The sequence below is a fragment of the Python bivittatus genome, unplaced genomic scaffold (assembly GCF_059951505.1).
Source record: "Python bivittatus isolate LINGU-HERP-01145 unplaced genomic scaffold, Pbiv_v1 ctg000210_np1212, whole genome shotgun sequence".
NCBI lineage: Eukaryota > Metazoa > Chordata > Lepidosauria > Squamata > Pythonidae > Python > Python bivittatus.
Genome location: NW_028277053.1, coordinates 239,274 through 255,695, shown reverse-complemented (window position 1 = coordinate 255,695; position 16,422 = coordinate 239,274). Strand labels below are relative to the sequence as shown.

The window sequence follows — 16,422 nt, the reverse complement described above, 5'->3', positions numbered from 1 at the left end:
CTTTTTAGTAGATATTTTTGATATCTTCTATATTCTTGTTTTTCTCTATGCATCTTGGATTTATGTTAATTTAGTTACCTGATAATATTTGTTACTCATAGTTTAATAAAAACAAAACCAACAAAAACAAAAATAAGAAAAACTTGCCTTTCAGGAGCAATTTATCTCAGAATACTAGAAAAAAAGGAAGGAAGGAAGGAAGGAAGGAAGGAAGGAAGGAAGGAAGGAAGGAAGGAAGGAAGGAAGGAAGGAAGGAAGGAAGGAAGGAAGGAAGGAGGATAAATGGGCTTCATGGCCTGCTCAGACACTGCCCTGAAACATCTGGCCAGCCACTACTGAAAATGAAGTGCTGGATTACACAGACTGCCTGAGACACCTACATTCAAATTCTTACGTTCTTACATTCAAAATTTAAATTTAAAAATGAAAAATGAAAAATTCTTACATTCAAAGCCTGCCCTAATAGCAGCGTGCTGATTGGGCCCGCTCCTGGAAGCACGAGGGCTGCTTCCTGATCTGGAGCACATTCATTGGCTTCGTGTCATGAGCTCCTCGAGTGCCTGATCTCGGTGGTTTTCACACAACAGGAGGACCTCTTTGATGTCCGCTTGTTGGAAACCCATATCGTTGAACTGTGCTAAGAGGCGAAGGAATTCTGCTGCCTGCCGTGGGAAGAAAGCACAGGAAAAACAAGACTGTCTGTGGGAATGGGCAGTGCACTTCCGTGAATGCCCTGAAACTCCCATGAGAAACAGACCCAGTTTTATAAAATCATGGGGACTAGAGCCTTCAGTATTCAGAATAACAGAATATGACACATGAGGCTGCCAAGAATACCAATCTGTATTGAAATGCCAGTTGCCCGACAACACCAGTTTTTTATGAACAGGGAACTGATCTGTATCATCGGTGAGCCATGAATAATTCTAAAGCAAGTATGGAAAAACATCAGCCAGCATGGCCAGAAGTAAGAGATGCTGGCAACTGGGTTTCAGCAACTAGGGCTGTGCCCCCCACCCCAAATATCCTGCACTGTATTTCTAGCCTTCGCAGGAAAAAGAACCTGCTTTCAACCGAGGGGCGTCTCCAAACCGTTACCTCTCTAACCATCTGCAGCCTCCCTGGCTTCTCACACTTCCATTACATTTGGAGGACGTCCTCTCATGGTGCTTCTGCATTTTGAGAAGTGCGGGCAGCCAGAGAGGCTGCAGAATGATGGAAAGATGCAAGATAAAAAAAACACCCCCACCAGTCGAAATCGCCTCCAATACTTCCTAATAATACTACCTTTAGAACTTCATCAAGTGGCATTGAAAGCCAGCCTCAAGCCCTTTGTCCGTGAGCTGGAAAAAGGGCCTCACTGCCTTCCCATCCTGTGGCAAAGGCCCGTGCTCCCCAAATCTTTGCTTTCCAATTCCTCCCAACGGTAGTGAGGCCAGAGGCTGATGTTCTCGCATCTCCCCATGTAACCTTTAAAAAAGAGTGCTTCACGCTTGGTTCTTTTCTATTTCTGTTTCCTTTCTTTTTTACATGTGACACTTAGTTTTGGGATCATTTTTGTCGCGAGCCATTTTGGCGTTGCCCTTGTCAGAACAGAATGATAAAAGAAACTATGCGGATGGGGACAGCCAATTTCTCCCGTGCGTTTTACTGATACCGCACGGTAAGCAAAGGCAGTGGATCGCTTTTCCACAAAGTTGGAGTCTGACCTTTTTCTCTGAGTTCTGGAACATTTCCATCGCTTCCACAACCTGTGCCTCTTCATATCCCTGTTTCAGAAGTTTATCACAGGCACTGAGATAACTGAGAAACTGTTATGGGAGAGCAGAAGAGATGGGGACAGGGTTAATTAACCAAGCACAGTTTCAGCAAAAAGGCATCAACACATCTCCTGAATTAGGACCTTTCCCAACCACCCTCCCTTACTGTGTAGAACCAATGGTTTGATCTAGAACCCCAGGAACATCACTTGCAAAGGGAATCAGGATCTTTCCTAACCACCTGCCGTTACTGTGTAGAACCAATGGTTTGTTCTAGAACCCTGGGAAGATCACTGGCAAAGGGAATCAGGATATTTTCCAACCAACCTCCCTTACTGAGTAGAACCAATAGTTTGATCTAGAACCCTGGGAAGATCACTGGCAAAGGGAATCAGGATCTTTCCCAACCACCCTCCCGTACTGTGTAGAACCAATGGTTTGATCTAGAACCCTGGGAAGATCACTTGCAAAGGGAATCAGGATTTTTCCCAACCACCTGCCATTACTGTGTAGAACCAATGGTTTGTTCTAGAACCCTGGGAAGATCACTTGCAAAGGGAATCAGGATATTTTCCAACCAACCTCCCTTACTGTGTAGAATCAATAGTTTGATCTAGAACCCTGGGAAGATCGCTGGCAAAGATCCATGCAACCAAACTAGTCATGGCAGCCTTCCCCACCCAAGTAATTCTATTGGTCACAACAGGCTGAGGATAATAGGAATCACGGTGCAATGTATCAGGATTAAGTTAATTAAGTTAATTAACCAAGCTGACTATTAACCAAGCTGACCAGGCCTGGGAAGCAGGGAAAAGGTGGCCAAGATTTCAGTCACAGGAAGACAGATTCCAGTTGAATGTTAGGGGGGAAAAAACCCTTCTGGAGTGTAAAAGCAGTTCAACCGTGAAAGCAGTGACCTACAGAAATGATAGCGTCCCCTTTTTTGCACGCGTATCTTTTAAGATTACTTACATGTGGATTCTCCCAATGAGCAGAACTTTCCTAATTAGTTCCTTTCAACTCTACGATTCCATCAAAACTCCTCATTTTCCAGAAATCTTGTTTGCAGTTCATGGACGGCCTAACTTTCCTCATGATATTTTTATGAATACAAAACGAGAAAGGGAGAACTAGATCCACTGTGCTGAGCTCTTCTCAAGAAAAGGAGGGATAACCGCTCTCTCTGCAAAACCATCTGCCTTCCGCTGGAGTACGTGGCTTTGATTAAAAAAAGGATTTCTCCTAGACTAACTCTAAAAAGGCTAGTCTACGTGCAAAGCCACTGCTGTGGAGAAAGGAGAGCCTATGGGTAGGGGCCATCCACAAGAGTTTTGGGAGCAGGTGCAGAATCACCATGTCACCCTGAACAACTATTTTGCCAACACCACTAGTGATCAGTTTCACATCTTTTTTTTTTTAACTATTTCCCTGTAGTTCCTATGCAACCATGCTTGTATGTATGTATACATAAAACACTTCTTTCCTAGAACCTTTTTTATTTTTTTGCCTTCAAGTCAGTGTAGACTCCTGGTAACTGCCTTGGCTAGTCCCTATGGTTTTCTTGGCAAAATATTTGGAAGTGGTTTGCCCTGGCCTTCTTCCTAGGGCTAAGAGAGAGTGACTTAGAACAATTCTTGGAATAATACATCATGCATATGTTTGCAATTGTCACCTAATACATTTCTTTCTGGGCTTCGAGGTGTTATAAGTCTCTTTTGTCTTTTCTTTTTAGCAGAAAAAAAGGATAGAACACATTTCAAATCTATAATTTTGAATGCAGAATATCAGAACCAGCAGAATCAGGATTAAGTTCCAGCAATTCATGGCCGGCATGGAGAAACAATTTCTAAGCCTTGTACTTCTGAAGAGAAGTTCCAACATTTCACCATCAGGGTCACATAAAATAAGCATTTGGCCGTCACATAAAAATTTAAGGACTAAGACAATAATAGGAAACCTGCAGAAGCTTTATAAACGGTTCAGTACTTTCACGATAGCTGAATGAGCTTGGCTATTCATACATATAGGCTGTGTTCATTTGTCAAATTAATCTTCAGTTGTTGAATAAGCCATGTTTGGCAAGGTTCACCCAGATGAACTAAGGTGACTAATAAAATATGCTTACTGCAGTGTGAGGAATCTGAAGACCAGCATTTTAGCGGATACAAATCTAATCGTTGCTTCCTGAAACACACAAACTCTTTACAGATTCCAGCCAGCTTTTCAGTGTGCAAAGATCTCAGAAGAGGCGAAGGCTGCTTATCTGATATATGTTCTTCCAGACCTAGGAAAGCCTTGGGAGAATACGTCGGGGCCAGGCAGAAGTCCCCTTATAGCTCTGAGAAATGGACTGTCATGGAAAAGCCTAGAATTATTTCTGACTTTATTCTTGGAGAACTGACTGCATATTTCCCCAAAGCATTTCCCTTTAAATACCACAGGGGCCATTCATCCCTTGGGAATCCGTGATTGGCGAGAAAAGTTCTCCATCCTATTTTTAAAATCCCGTTTTCACGGAAACAGTACGTTCCTCCAGGTCTGAAATGGGTACGGCTGCTGAAGGGACCCAGTGATGGGCCCTGAGATCTTTGCTTGCCCCCAACTCCACCCTCCGTCCCAGAATTGGTGGATAAGTTGTGGGAAAGCTTCAATGTCTCGTTTTGGGAATTAAAAAGCAGCTTTAAACTCAATGGCTGTTGAGGGGGCCAAACATATCCTGGAGGGCAAATTAAACCTGGTAAAAATAAATAGCTTCCAATTATGAACCACGGAAGATAAATGATGTTGATATTGGAGAGGAATAATTATTAGAAAGCTAAGGAGAATTTTAAAAGATCCAAAGTGTACAAACTGTTAGGTTAGCTTAGCTTTTTCCCCTTTAATTGCAATCTTGCTTTTCTATTTGTTTTGGATTGAGTGGGACTGGGATCATTTTGAGGGGTGTGCAAATTGTTCCGAGGTCAATATGTTCAGACCTTGGAACGTTTCCCTTTTGCTACATGACAGCGGAATTAAAAATGAAACTGTCAGTTCTGTAACGACACATTTGGTGAAATTTCTGCACTTCTAGAAGATGTTCATATAAATAGTAAGTATAGATGTAAATCATATGGACACAAAGATGACTCTGGCAAAAGTGATATTTCAGGAATCTGACTTTGGATCCATATTGTAAATATTGTGAAAACCTATCCCCTTGAATGAAAGGCCATCAACTGTCTTCACTAGGAATAAGACCTAGGTCCTAGCTCCATTTTTCCAGCCCAGAGCCTCCCAAAATGTCTATTAACTGTGCTTTTGACTATACTATTTGTTTTATGTTGTTTATTTTATTGTTGGTCACATATTGATTGTTGCAAACCACCACAACCCAGCTTGGCTGGGGGTTGTGCAGTATGTATGTTTGGTAAATACAGACATACATAAAATTGCACTACCAAAATGGAATGGCATATTGATGACTTTTGCTATGCTTCGGGTGACAAACCAGAAGTGCCTGCAGGAAGGTGTCAAAAAAATCAAGATGGCAGCCATGACCATGCCATCAAAGCCCCACTTTCTTTTTGCATGTGTTGCCCATGTAGCATATATAAAAATGGGCAGAGATTCAGTTGTGTGGTCAAAGTTGACACTTTAACTTTGTTGACTACCCCCCCAGTTTCTTTCTTTCTTTGTTTAAAACATTTACATAGCCGCCCATCTTACATCAAACTCTGGGTAGCTCCCAACCAACATGGCATTATATCTCTACCAGGCTTAATGTATTATTATTATTGCTGTTGTTATTGTTATTATTTTGAAGCAGCTTAGATTTTGTCTCCAGATAAGGCTGAGGAACTGACTACCCCAAGTGAGTTTCCATGACTAAGAGCTGCTCCACCAAATCTTTCAAGAATGGGCCAGCAATGTTGTCCCTGGCACTTCCAGGGTCATCCCATCAGAGGCCACATTCCCATAGGGCCTCAGAGCCCTCTCCTCAAAATGTGACACCATAGGAAAGGCATCCTCAACTCTGCCCTAAAGCCACATGCAAACCTCAGCCCAATTTCAAAGGTCTTTGGCACAACACCAGTTTGCAAAAAAAGAGAGGTCTGTCTCTCCAGAATCTGTTTGGGCAAGGAAGCGGGTACTAGAGAGAGAAATACATGAAAGGGATGGTCCCACGTGACTCATAATGTAGTCTTTATTTCTGAGGAAGTTCTTCATCTGGAAGCACCTTCCTCAGCTTTGAAGGAGTAATTTTGCCCACTTCTATCTGGAGATGCGAAACTGAACCCCAGATCCTTTGCCGATCTTCATTCTTTCCACTTTTGACAATCAGGTGCACCCATGACACCCTGATAGAATCAGTGCTGCATCACCTAGAGGGGACACTTCTTCTCTTGCATTGTCAGCCTCACAAGGCAAATCAGACAGGAATCACAACCAGATGAGCTAATTCTACTTTATTGTAAGGCTACACTGACAGAATCTTGCAAGTCTGAAAGTACAATTCTCCCCCCACCTCCTTTACAGCCTGAGAAACTAGGGAGGGTCCCTTCTGAGCCTCTTGCCTTACCCATTATCCAGCTGCAGGCTATGCTGTCTCTTATCTGACCACTCCCTTGGCAGCATCTCTTGGCCCCGTCTCCCAAGGTCTTTCCCACATACCATCACATGCACCAACAAAGATTTTCCCTGTGTGGGAAGAGAACCAATCCTAGCTCTGCCTGACCTGTCCTAAGCTTTGTCTCCCGGTCTTCTGCAGAGCAAGGATTGCTCGCCGTATTGGATAACCCAAGGCTAAAACTGGCTCGATGAGGTCACGCTCCTCTTGGCTGAGCACCGAGAGCAGATCAGCTGTAGAGTCCGGATGAGCTCTGTGGGGACTAAGAGGTCGCTGGGCCCACGGAGGGGGTGGGAGGCAGGAATATGGGCTGAGAGACTGAAAAAATAATAATAATAAGAGCATTTAATGTCAGTTAATTTGCAGGAATCTTTATTAGCAATCTGGTCCTTCATGAGTCTTTTTAAAAGGATTTTGTTCTCCTCTGGAATACGTGCAGGAATTGTGAGTGCGCCAAGGCACCGCTTCAAGTCTTTGTCATATTAAAATTAATTTAGCCCAATCATAGGGCGAGCCAGGAAAATTCCCATAGTTAGAACAATCTCCCCCACCCCCATACCTATTAACATCCTGTTTTCATTTCTGTTTTTCTGAAGCTTATTCAGAACCATCCTGATTTGGAATAAAAATTATTATGTTTCCAGGGAGATGACAAAGGCTGGTAGAACAACAACGAAGACAAGAAGGTTGTGTCCTGGGAAATAAAACACTGAAACTTTTAACTTAAAATGACATCTTCCTATCATTCAAAGATATGCTTATGTGCTGTTGAGAAGCTTTTCCCTTGGTGCAGAGTTTAGATGGTGGTGAAGACCTTAAAACAGTCATGAAAGGTCTGTAAGCATAGCTCAAACCCTCTCTTAGGCTGTCTCTGGCTATGATAGTCATGGTACATTATGTCCTGAATTTGATGCATCAGAATATTAGTTGCTGGAAATACATAAATGGGAAGGAGGATTCTGCTCTTGGTCTGTGCGTGGACTGTCTGGTGGACTTCTGATTTCAACCCACCAAGGCTTTTTTTAGGAACACTTCTCACATGTCCCTGAACCCCACCAAATTGACTTGGCTAGAGCCCAAGGTACAAGTTCAGTCTAAACCATTACTGAATTTATATGGCAAAGGCTGTAAGACATGTAGATAATATAATAGAAAATTCTATTTCATTTGGTCTGGACACCTCCAAGAATGTTTAAGAGTTGTTGCTGGAGTTGCAATTGAGAAATTGGAACATTAACTTATATGGTCTGGACTTGCCTGACTATTGCTACATTTTGGGCTGAGATCCATAGGATTGTTAACACAAATTTAGATCGATCTTGGTTGGTTAAATAATGGTTATGTTTTTCTTGGCTATATCCCCAGCATTTGGAATCTATCAAGACACCAAGAACTATGGATCTTTTGTGCATGGGAGACAGCCAAAATAATTATTATACAACATTTGGAAGGACAAATTTGTACCTGACTTGCAGCAAGGGATTGCTGATAAGTGCATTTGAGTTAGAGTACTTTGATTTTTATATAAAAAGGGGCAAGGAAGGGGAATGAGCAATTCAATCAACTTCTAAGAGTAGTTCTGTACATGAGATAAATTTCCAGGCCTTCTCCCCCACCCCCTTCTCCTTAGATACGTCTGTCTACATCATCTGTTTCTGGGTGGTGAAGACACACATAACCAAATGGATTCCATCTCCCTTGATAACATATTTCAAATTTCTAATACACACTAGGAATAAATAGTGGAAGAATTTTACAGAGAGTGACATTTGCAAAACAGCATCCTTTAAAGAACGCAAACAAGGACCTTCGCACCAATCAAATCTTAAAATGCAAACTCTATACATGTTTAGATTCTCTCCCTCCCTCTCTCTCTCAAATACATGTTAAAGTCCATATATAATATTTTTATTGTAGGATTGAAGCACGAATTCATTTATTGTTTGTTTATAGGCTTTGTTAACTGGGCTTCAGCAATCGCATCCCAAAGATATGCAGAACTCTTCGGTAAATCTTAACAGCCTCTCGTTCAAATTAACAAAAATCAATGCGGCCAAACGCTCATCAGATAAAACCACATGAAACAAAATGAAAAGAAAAACTTCTGAACGATAGGACTTACATAGTATTAAAATATTCCATTCCACTCACTCTCCATGCTAAACTGATAGAGTCCATAAGAGTTTCATCATATAGTTTGGCATAGAGAAATGATGTTTATATTACCTTAACTCACTCTAGTTTGACTCTTCCTCCCTCCAACTATCCTACAGATAATTAAGCTACTTCCCTTAGGAATATGAAATGTCATAATAATATGAACAAAAAATAGGGATATCCAACAGAATTTTTAGCATATACAGAGAGTTGTCAGAGCTATTATTTATTTATTTGTCACAGTTGTCACATTTATATATTGGGTGAAAGTCTCAAATGTTACACAGATGGTTCATGTGGATGGAGCTAAAATGAAGACCATCTTCATGCTATCAAGACCGTTCCTATCTGATGTGTTGAATTGAATGAATTGTTTCCAGGTATAGCTTAAGAATAAACCCTGCATCTGGGTTGGAGTAGGCCAAGGAGGTAAGGACAGATCAACAAGGAAAAGGGAGCAAATCAGTTCCTGATTTGTTTCAAGATGCTGAAAAAGTCACCAAAATGCAAAGTCTCTTTGCAGCTTTGGGACAAGTTTGTAGAGTTTTGGAATAGCAAGAAGAATGAAGGCTCAATAATAAAGATGACTCAACAGCAGCTATTTTGTTGCAGAACCAACTCCTTCGTAATGGCTTAAAAAACAGGAAGGAAAATTCCAAGAAACAATATTCCTTCCTTGGGGAGAATTCTCCTTGAATGGCATTAATAGTGACTAGATATGATACATCAGTATTCCTCAACCTTGACAAGTGGAAGATGGGTGGACTTCAACTCCCAGAATTCCCCAGCCAGCATGGCTGGCTGGGGAATTCTGGAAGTTGAAGTCCACCCATCTTCCAGTTGCCAAGGTTGAGGAACACTGTGATACATTACAAATTCTCGTCCTTCCCTATCATGCGATGATCAACCCACAATATACATATGCGGTAATGAAGCATACAAAATGAAGCACCCTGAATTTTGCATTGAAGTAATTTCCTAGGCCAGGTGTGACACCCACAGCCACCAAACTTCAATTTCTTTTCATTGATTTTAAATAAAACAAATAAAATAAATCAGGAACTTGGAAAGCTGGAAGGCAAGAGGCCATCCTCTAGCAATGTTTGTATTTAGATGAATGCCTCTTAGAAAATAAAAATGGTAGGGGGTCACAGTCCAGTGCTTTATTTGGAATGTGACCTCCAGCTAAAGAAATAAGGCAAAGTTACACTGGGATTATTTTAAGGGCTGGAAGGGATGCTAGAGAGCAACTTCACTGGTTTGTTTTTGGTAAATGGGTATTTTGTGACTGGTCAAACCCAACACACCAGCCATTGTGGGGTGCTGAAATGCCATACAGTGTATGCCCACTGGTCCACAAAGGTTGCCCATCTCTGCCTTTAAGCTACGTCCAAGTCAGTAACCTTCAACCCTTTTTAATACAGGTTCGGTCATGTTCCATATCCAGGCTAAGCAGTAAACTATAGATCTCCAGACGCTTAATCCTTAGTCAGCTGTTGGCTAGACTTTTCAGAAAGCTGCCATACATCACTTGGATTTTTAAAAACATTATGTTGCAGAGAAGAATGAAGCTTTAACACAATGGCTGACTGCCCATAGCAGCGCAAAGGAACCAGAACTTTCATATGTCTATCCTGCAGTGTTTAAGTTTCTTCCTTCTGCCTTGCCAAGTTCATGGATATTTGGTGGCTCCCTTGGTGGCCTTAAGCAGTTGAGATGTTTAAACAACGATCCTTGTTAGCCTAGGAGCCACGGGTTTTCATCTTGCCCCTTTCAGCTTTTACCGGGTTCCCCTTTCGTACAAACAGGCATTTTGATTATATTTAACCATAGATTTGCACAATAGTAGTGATGCTGGATCAGGGTGTGATTTAGCCATAATTTCAACCTAGCATCTCAGTTATGAGTAACCAAGGGGCTGCTTCATTCATGCACATGACATTTATCAACACTGTTTGCATGATAATCCAGAATGCCTTATACATTTCCCTCACATCACCTTTAAAGCATTATTTTGTAACATTAGCGCAGTTGGATACTGTCCAGCAGATTTGAGAAATCCAAGAATTTATGTCCATGTTTGCAACTAGGCTTCACTCTTGCTAATTTGTACAGATTTGCTTATTTTATGCTGTTTTCCAGGGAAATCACAAGGTATTCCATTCAAACAAAGACTGGGCCCCTGTGGTGAAGGGGTTGCTCAAAGCCACGTTTTGCTATGTTCCCCTTATTATAAAGATGCACTGTTGCTGCTAATAACTCCCCGTGTAGTCAGATTTACAGGCCACCTGGATTTATTTTATTTAGTTGACGTTGTCTGATCAATGTGATTTTATTTCTCTGAATGTGGTTATGTTTTCCTTCACTGTTTGTAAAACATGTTATACTTTGACCACATCAGTTTTATAATGAAGTTTTATTACAATTGTTAATTCCTATCTTAGAATTTATTTTCCCTTTAATTGATTAATGGCTGTAATAAAATTTACTGCATTGCATTGCTTATTTTATGTAACTTGACTCCCTTTTCAACTGCTATCTCTGAATTGTGCCCAGAGATTAGAATTGGAAGCAGGGCCCACAAGCCACTGTGTAAATCAGACCACTTTAAATGCATGGTTTACTAAAAGCATAAAGGGAGGAGGGGGGCAGATGTTCAGGTCCCAAATCCTGTAATTCTATAACACTGTGACTCAGGAAGGAGGGGAAAAAAGGCAGGAAAGATTGTTACTTACTGCCAAGGTAGGCTTATGCTGTTGGATGGGACGGATGAGTTCTGCTGCATGAAGCAGTCTTGGCTTACAGCAAGAAGGAGGTGGTGGGGTGGGGGTTAAAGTTCCTGCTAAGGGAGCACGAGAAGTGGGTCCATATCTCAAGTTCCTGCTGCTTCTGGAGTGCTGGTGGAGAGAGAAAGCCTTAGAAATCAAGACAGATTCTGTCGAGGTTTGGTTTAAGGGATGCATGACAGCCATCAACTTCTTCTTGGCTGCTTCCAACTCATTCTTCATGTTGTTTAAAAAAAATGCTGGTTGCTTCGGCTTGCCCAAAGGTAACTTTGGGCAACTGCTTTCTGACACAGCAGATAGGTCCCCTGGTGAAGTCTTCGGTCTGCTTTGGGGAAGACTTAAAAAGTGAGGTAGAGTGCTGGGCATTCGTTTGGTGATGGCTAAAGGTGCTTCACTATCATGTTCTACAGGGGTGGCTGAGGAATATTCCTTGCCTTCTGAACATTCCTGCTCCTCAAGGCACTGGTCCACATTCCCCCTTTTTGTCAACTTCCCTCTGCTCCCAGTGCAGTTGAGCTTCTCAGATGTGGTGCCCAGACTCATACATCTTCGGACAGGTGTTGTATCCTTGGCTTTGCAACCTGTTGCCTCGTGGCTGCCAGCCATGTTTTCTTTAGAGTCCACCAACAGAAGCCAACAAGGAGGAGCTGTGGGGTACATGTCAGCAGTCACACTAAACCAGGGAATGTCTTGTCGTGAGGCAGAGTCTATCCAGTAGAGGACCTTTTTCTCTAGTGAAAAATCATGCTGTCGAAAGGCAAGAACATTAAATGTTAGTATCTTCCCAGCCAAGCTAAACAAGTAAAGATGAGACAGAATATATGAGCTGATTTCCGGTCCAATGTCACAATATGTAATGGTATGTGGGAAAGACCTTGGGAGATGGGGGGAAGAGATGCTGCCTAGGGAATGGTCAGATAAGAGGGAGCATAGCCCACAGCTGCATAATGGACCGAGAAAGAAACTCAGAAAGGAACCTCATTAGCTTCTCGGGCTGTAAAAAGGACAGCAGGAGATTTGTACCTTCAGACTTGCAAGTTTCTATTAATATAGCTTTACAATAAAGTAGAATTAGTTTATCTGGTCGTGTTTCCTGTCTGGTCTACCTGGCAAGACTGACAACTGATAGTTCTTTCCCTATTTTGTGTATCAATAGATTTGACTGTTTTAAATAGGAAGTATGAGGACCATAAGCAAATACATACACAAACTGACATGAGGAGATGGCTTCTGAAAATCTTCACCATTATAGCAAAAAGGATTTTAAGATGATTTCTGAAGGAGCCTCATTACAAAAATGCAAGGATGCTCTCTGCTGGTGGGAATGTTCTGAATACAGAACACAATAGGAAAAAGCAAAGCAGTGAAATGTTCAAACCCAACTTTCTAAGTTACTGAAGACTGTCTTCATACAGTGTCAGAAATCTCTTGGCAATAACTGTAACCTAGGGTGGGTGGGTGGGTGGGTGGATGGATGGATGGATGGATGGATGGATAGATAGGTAGATATAACATCATTTTATTCTGAAACAGTGCTATGAGGATTGTTATGGAATCCCACTTCAAAAAGGCTCAGGAGAAAGTTAATTTTTCACAGATGGATTTGCATATAGAATAGGGAAAAACAAGACCAATGCACCATATTGATAGTGATCTAGCAATTACATTTTTAGAATTACTTCAAATACAACATTGCTGCTCCCTACACCCATCTAATGCCCCTACCCCTCCCTTTAGATTCCTTTTAGATATATACTTTCTATTTTATATCTTTTAGCTTTTTATTTTTTAGACACTGATGTATTTTCCATGCTTTTTAATTGGCTGTACCCCACCCTTCTTATGCTGGTCTTTGACCGTAATAAAGACTTGATTTGATTTGAATATTGCTGTGAAGTGAACGACACTTTTGGCTTGCACAGACTCATGTCCACCCCCCTGCCCCCCCCCTTTGGCAATTCAGCCCTCTTTTTTTGATTTTAAGGCAAGCCAAAATAAACTAGTTATTTCAACCCCACAAACTACGATTGGAGCTTGCTCTGCAAATTACAAATACAATCCAGGCTCAAATTGAGATTACCAGTTCTCGTTAGCCCAGCAAACATATTTGTTTGCTTGTAAATTTGGACAAACAGAAAAGTACATTTCGTTACCTAGCAAGGAACGAAAACACCGTCATCAAAGACTTAAGAAAGTGCAGGTCAGAGGCTCTTGCTAACGTTCTCATAATGGTCTGTTGAAACAGGCTCTAGTTATGTAGTTCCCCACCTTAAGAGAGGCTTGCAAAATGTTTATAAACACCAACCTTAATCCTATGGCTAAATAATAAAAATCACGGGAGAATTAAATTCTTGTATGTACTCTGTGGTATGCACAAACTGGAAACTGTGTCTTGTTCCATAACAACATGGCTTGGAAGTTCCAAGCGAGCTGTGGTTTGGCCAGACCAAAATCTGATTTGCTCGGGGTTCTGGCCACAACAAATTCTGGAAGGGTCTCGTGGGGAGAGTGGCGCAAGACTGGTGAGCCTTGCCCTCCCCAACCACCTATTTGGGGTGTCACCAGCCTGCTCCCGGTTCTTCCCAATGGCTTCCTCGCCTACGGTTGTCGTCATGCTTGCATTCAAGAGCAGCATTACCCCTTACTCCTTTCTAATATCTACCCAGCGTCTTCCTTTCCCTTCGCTGCATGCAAGCGCAGCATAAGCCTGCTGTTCCCCACAATCTTCCTAGCACCTTCTTTCCATAGCCACCAATGGCTTTGCTTGTCCCCTTCTGGCTCCTACCCAGAGCACCTGGGCCTGGAACATGCATGATCCCAGTCCATGCCTGGGGAGAACACACGCTTCGGTCCAAGCGTGGATGTTCTGAACATGGCTGTTTTGCCCATCTGTAGCCTACTGAACAGATAGAAGAGGCCTTTTGCCAAAAAACTGGCTTTGAAGTGTGGAGGGAATCTCTCCTATTTGCAAGAGAGAGAAATACTCTGATGAGAGCAAGGACTCTAGAACAGAGTGGTGAGCTCCTATACCCTATTGCACACATTTCTTGAATCAATGCTCTTAGTGGTAATTGCTTCTTCCCTCTCCTGCGCCATCACAGACAACAATCTTCCCCCAGTTTTACCTCCTCCTTTCCTTGTTTTCCCAATGCATGTGTCCCCTTGTGTTTGTGCCTTCGAGTCAGTTTTTGGCTCCTAGTGACAGCCTGGACTAGTCCCTGCAGTTTTCTTGGCAAGTTTTCAGAAGTGGGTTGTCATTGCCTGCTTCCTAGGGCTGAGAGAAAGGGACCAGCCCAGGATCACTCATCTGGCTTTGTGCCCAAGGTGGGACTAGAACTCAGAGTCTCCTGGTTCTAGCCTGGTACCTTAACCACTATACCAAACTGGCTCTTCCCCTTAGCCCATTTTTATTATTTATAATTAGATTTCATTTTATTACTTAGCTCACCTTTTCAAAAATAAATATATACTGGTCATCTCAAAGCGGCCAACATACCTAATATTCCTGCTTCCTACTTTTCCCCACAACAGCAGCCCTGTGAGGTGGGTTAGGCTGAAAGAGAGGGACTGGCCCAAAGTCACCCAGCCGGCTTTCATGCCTAAAGGAGGACTACAACTCAGTCTCCTGGTTTCTAAGCCAGCACCTTCACCAACACCAAACTGATTCTCATTTCTATTCTCCTGTTCTTTTTTGTTGTAATTTCTGCTGGAAGGGGGAACGTAGACGGCTGTGTGTGACTGTGTGCATACAGTGGTGCAGAGAGAATATTTTCTGTTGCAAACAGTGAAATTCAATCAGTAGTTATTAATTCAATTAATACTTTTGTCATGAACCTGCCCTTTGGGGGAACATGGATTCTGGTCAACATGTTATACATATTTATTGGGGAAACATACCTTCTGGATTTGTTTCAGCAGGAGTTGGCAACCAACGTTACAAGGAGGGGAAGTTTGGCATTAGAAATTGTCTTGGTGTGCTTACAATTTTTTGTTCCTTCTTTTTTTTTTCAAGGACTTGTCTTAAATTCAGGGTTATCTCCTTTTTTGGTAAAAGTGGTATCATTTTATACTCTTGTCATTATTCAGCATAACCATTGAAAGGAATAAAGGAATTGATCTATTTACCATTGTGCATGTCAGGACCTCTGCACACTTGGGCAGCTCAGTCTCAGGATGGTGGGCAAAGTGGTCTTCTCCCACAAGATCTTCCACAAAGCTTATGGTCATTCTGAAAGGCACGTCTTCCAAGCAACTCATTGCGTCCCTTATTAGGTGAATTTAATAAAAAGAAATACAAGAGAGATTTCTGGGATGCTGTTTCCACTCATCCTCACTACTGGGGCTGCTCTGAGGAAAGAAGATGGTTTGAGGAACCCTCTCGTACAATCTTGTTGAAATAGTGTTGCATTATTCACCTGGATCACACCCATTAAAATCAAGCTGCCACAAAGAACAACAAATAAAAGACAACAACTTTTGCAGGGGGCTTCATAAGAACCCACATCAAATGTTCGGACACTTGCTTATATTTGGCTAAACGTGAACTAGTCCTGGCATTAGGCAGAATGCAGTGATTACCCAGGTGAGAGATGCTTGAGAAACAGGTTACAAATCTTCCTCAACCTTCTTTGACATATAGATGTAAACCACATTTTGCTGCTGAACAAGCTTGGTACAGGGTAAAGTAAGAGCAGGACTCAGTTGCTGGGTTCCTTCTCATATATTCCAGCTAGTTTATCAAACCACTCTAAATCATGATTTCGTTCTGTGAATTAGGGCAACCTAAGTAGTGTGTATCTTCTCTTTAGATGACATGTTTAACTACTCCCAAACCAGAGGGGTTTTCAAACTGTGCCCCTTGGGCCAATTATGAAAGGAGCTGGGGTGGTGGGGCACTATCAAGGTGTATTTGCCACCTTAAGACCCTTTCATTGCTACTGTTCATTTCAAAGGACTTACTGCCAGATGTCCAATGCAAAGATTAAATCACTTAGTGCTACAGGGAAGCTAGGTGGACAACAGCCAGCTTTAATGTGCTGCACATGTATTTTTCTTAACTCATTCCACAGGCAGCACTTTTGGGAATGTTCCCAGGGCAGAAGCCATCTGTTGC

At 42.1% G+C, this 16,422-nt stretch overlaps 1 protein-coding gene across 1 annotated transcript; it reads right to left on the bottom strand.

Moving 5' to 3' along the window:
• Positions 1-265: 265 nt before the first annotated feature.
• UBAP1L (ubiquitin associated protein 1 like) lies at positions 266-16,379 on the bottom strand. Its single transcript, XM_007428380.3, has 5 exons — positions 15,435-16,379; positions 11,259-12,056; positions 6,475-6,684; positions 1,710-1,811; positions 266-662 (listed from the first exon to the last, which is right to left on the bottom strand). Exons 1-5 carry the CDS (start codon positions 15,564-15,566, stop codon positions 528-530), a joined length of 1,377 nt encoding a protein of 458 aa, XP_007428442.1. The 5' UTR covers positions 15,567-16,379; the 3' UTR covers positions 266-527.
• Positions 16,380-16,422: the final 43 nt, after the last annotated feature.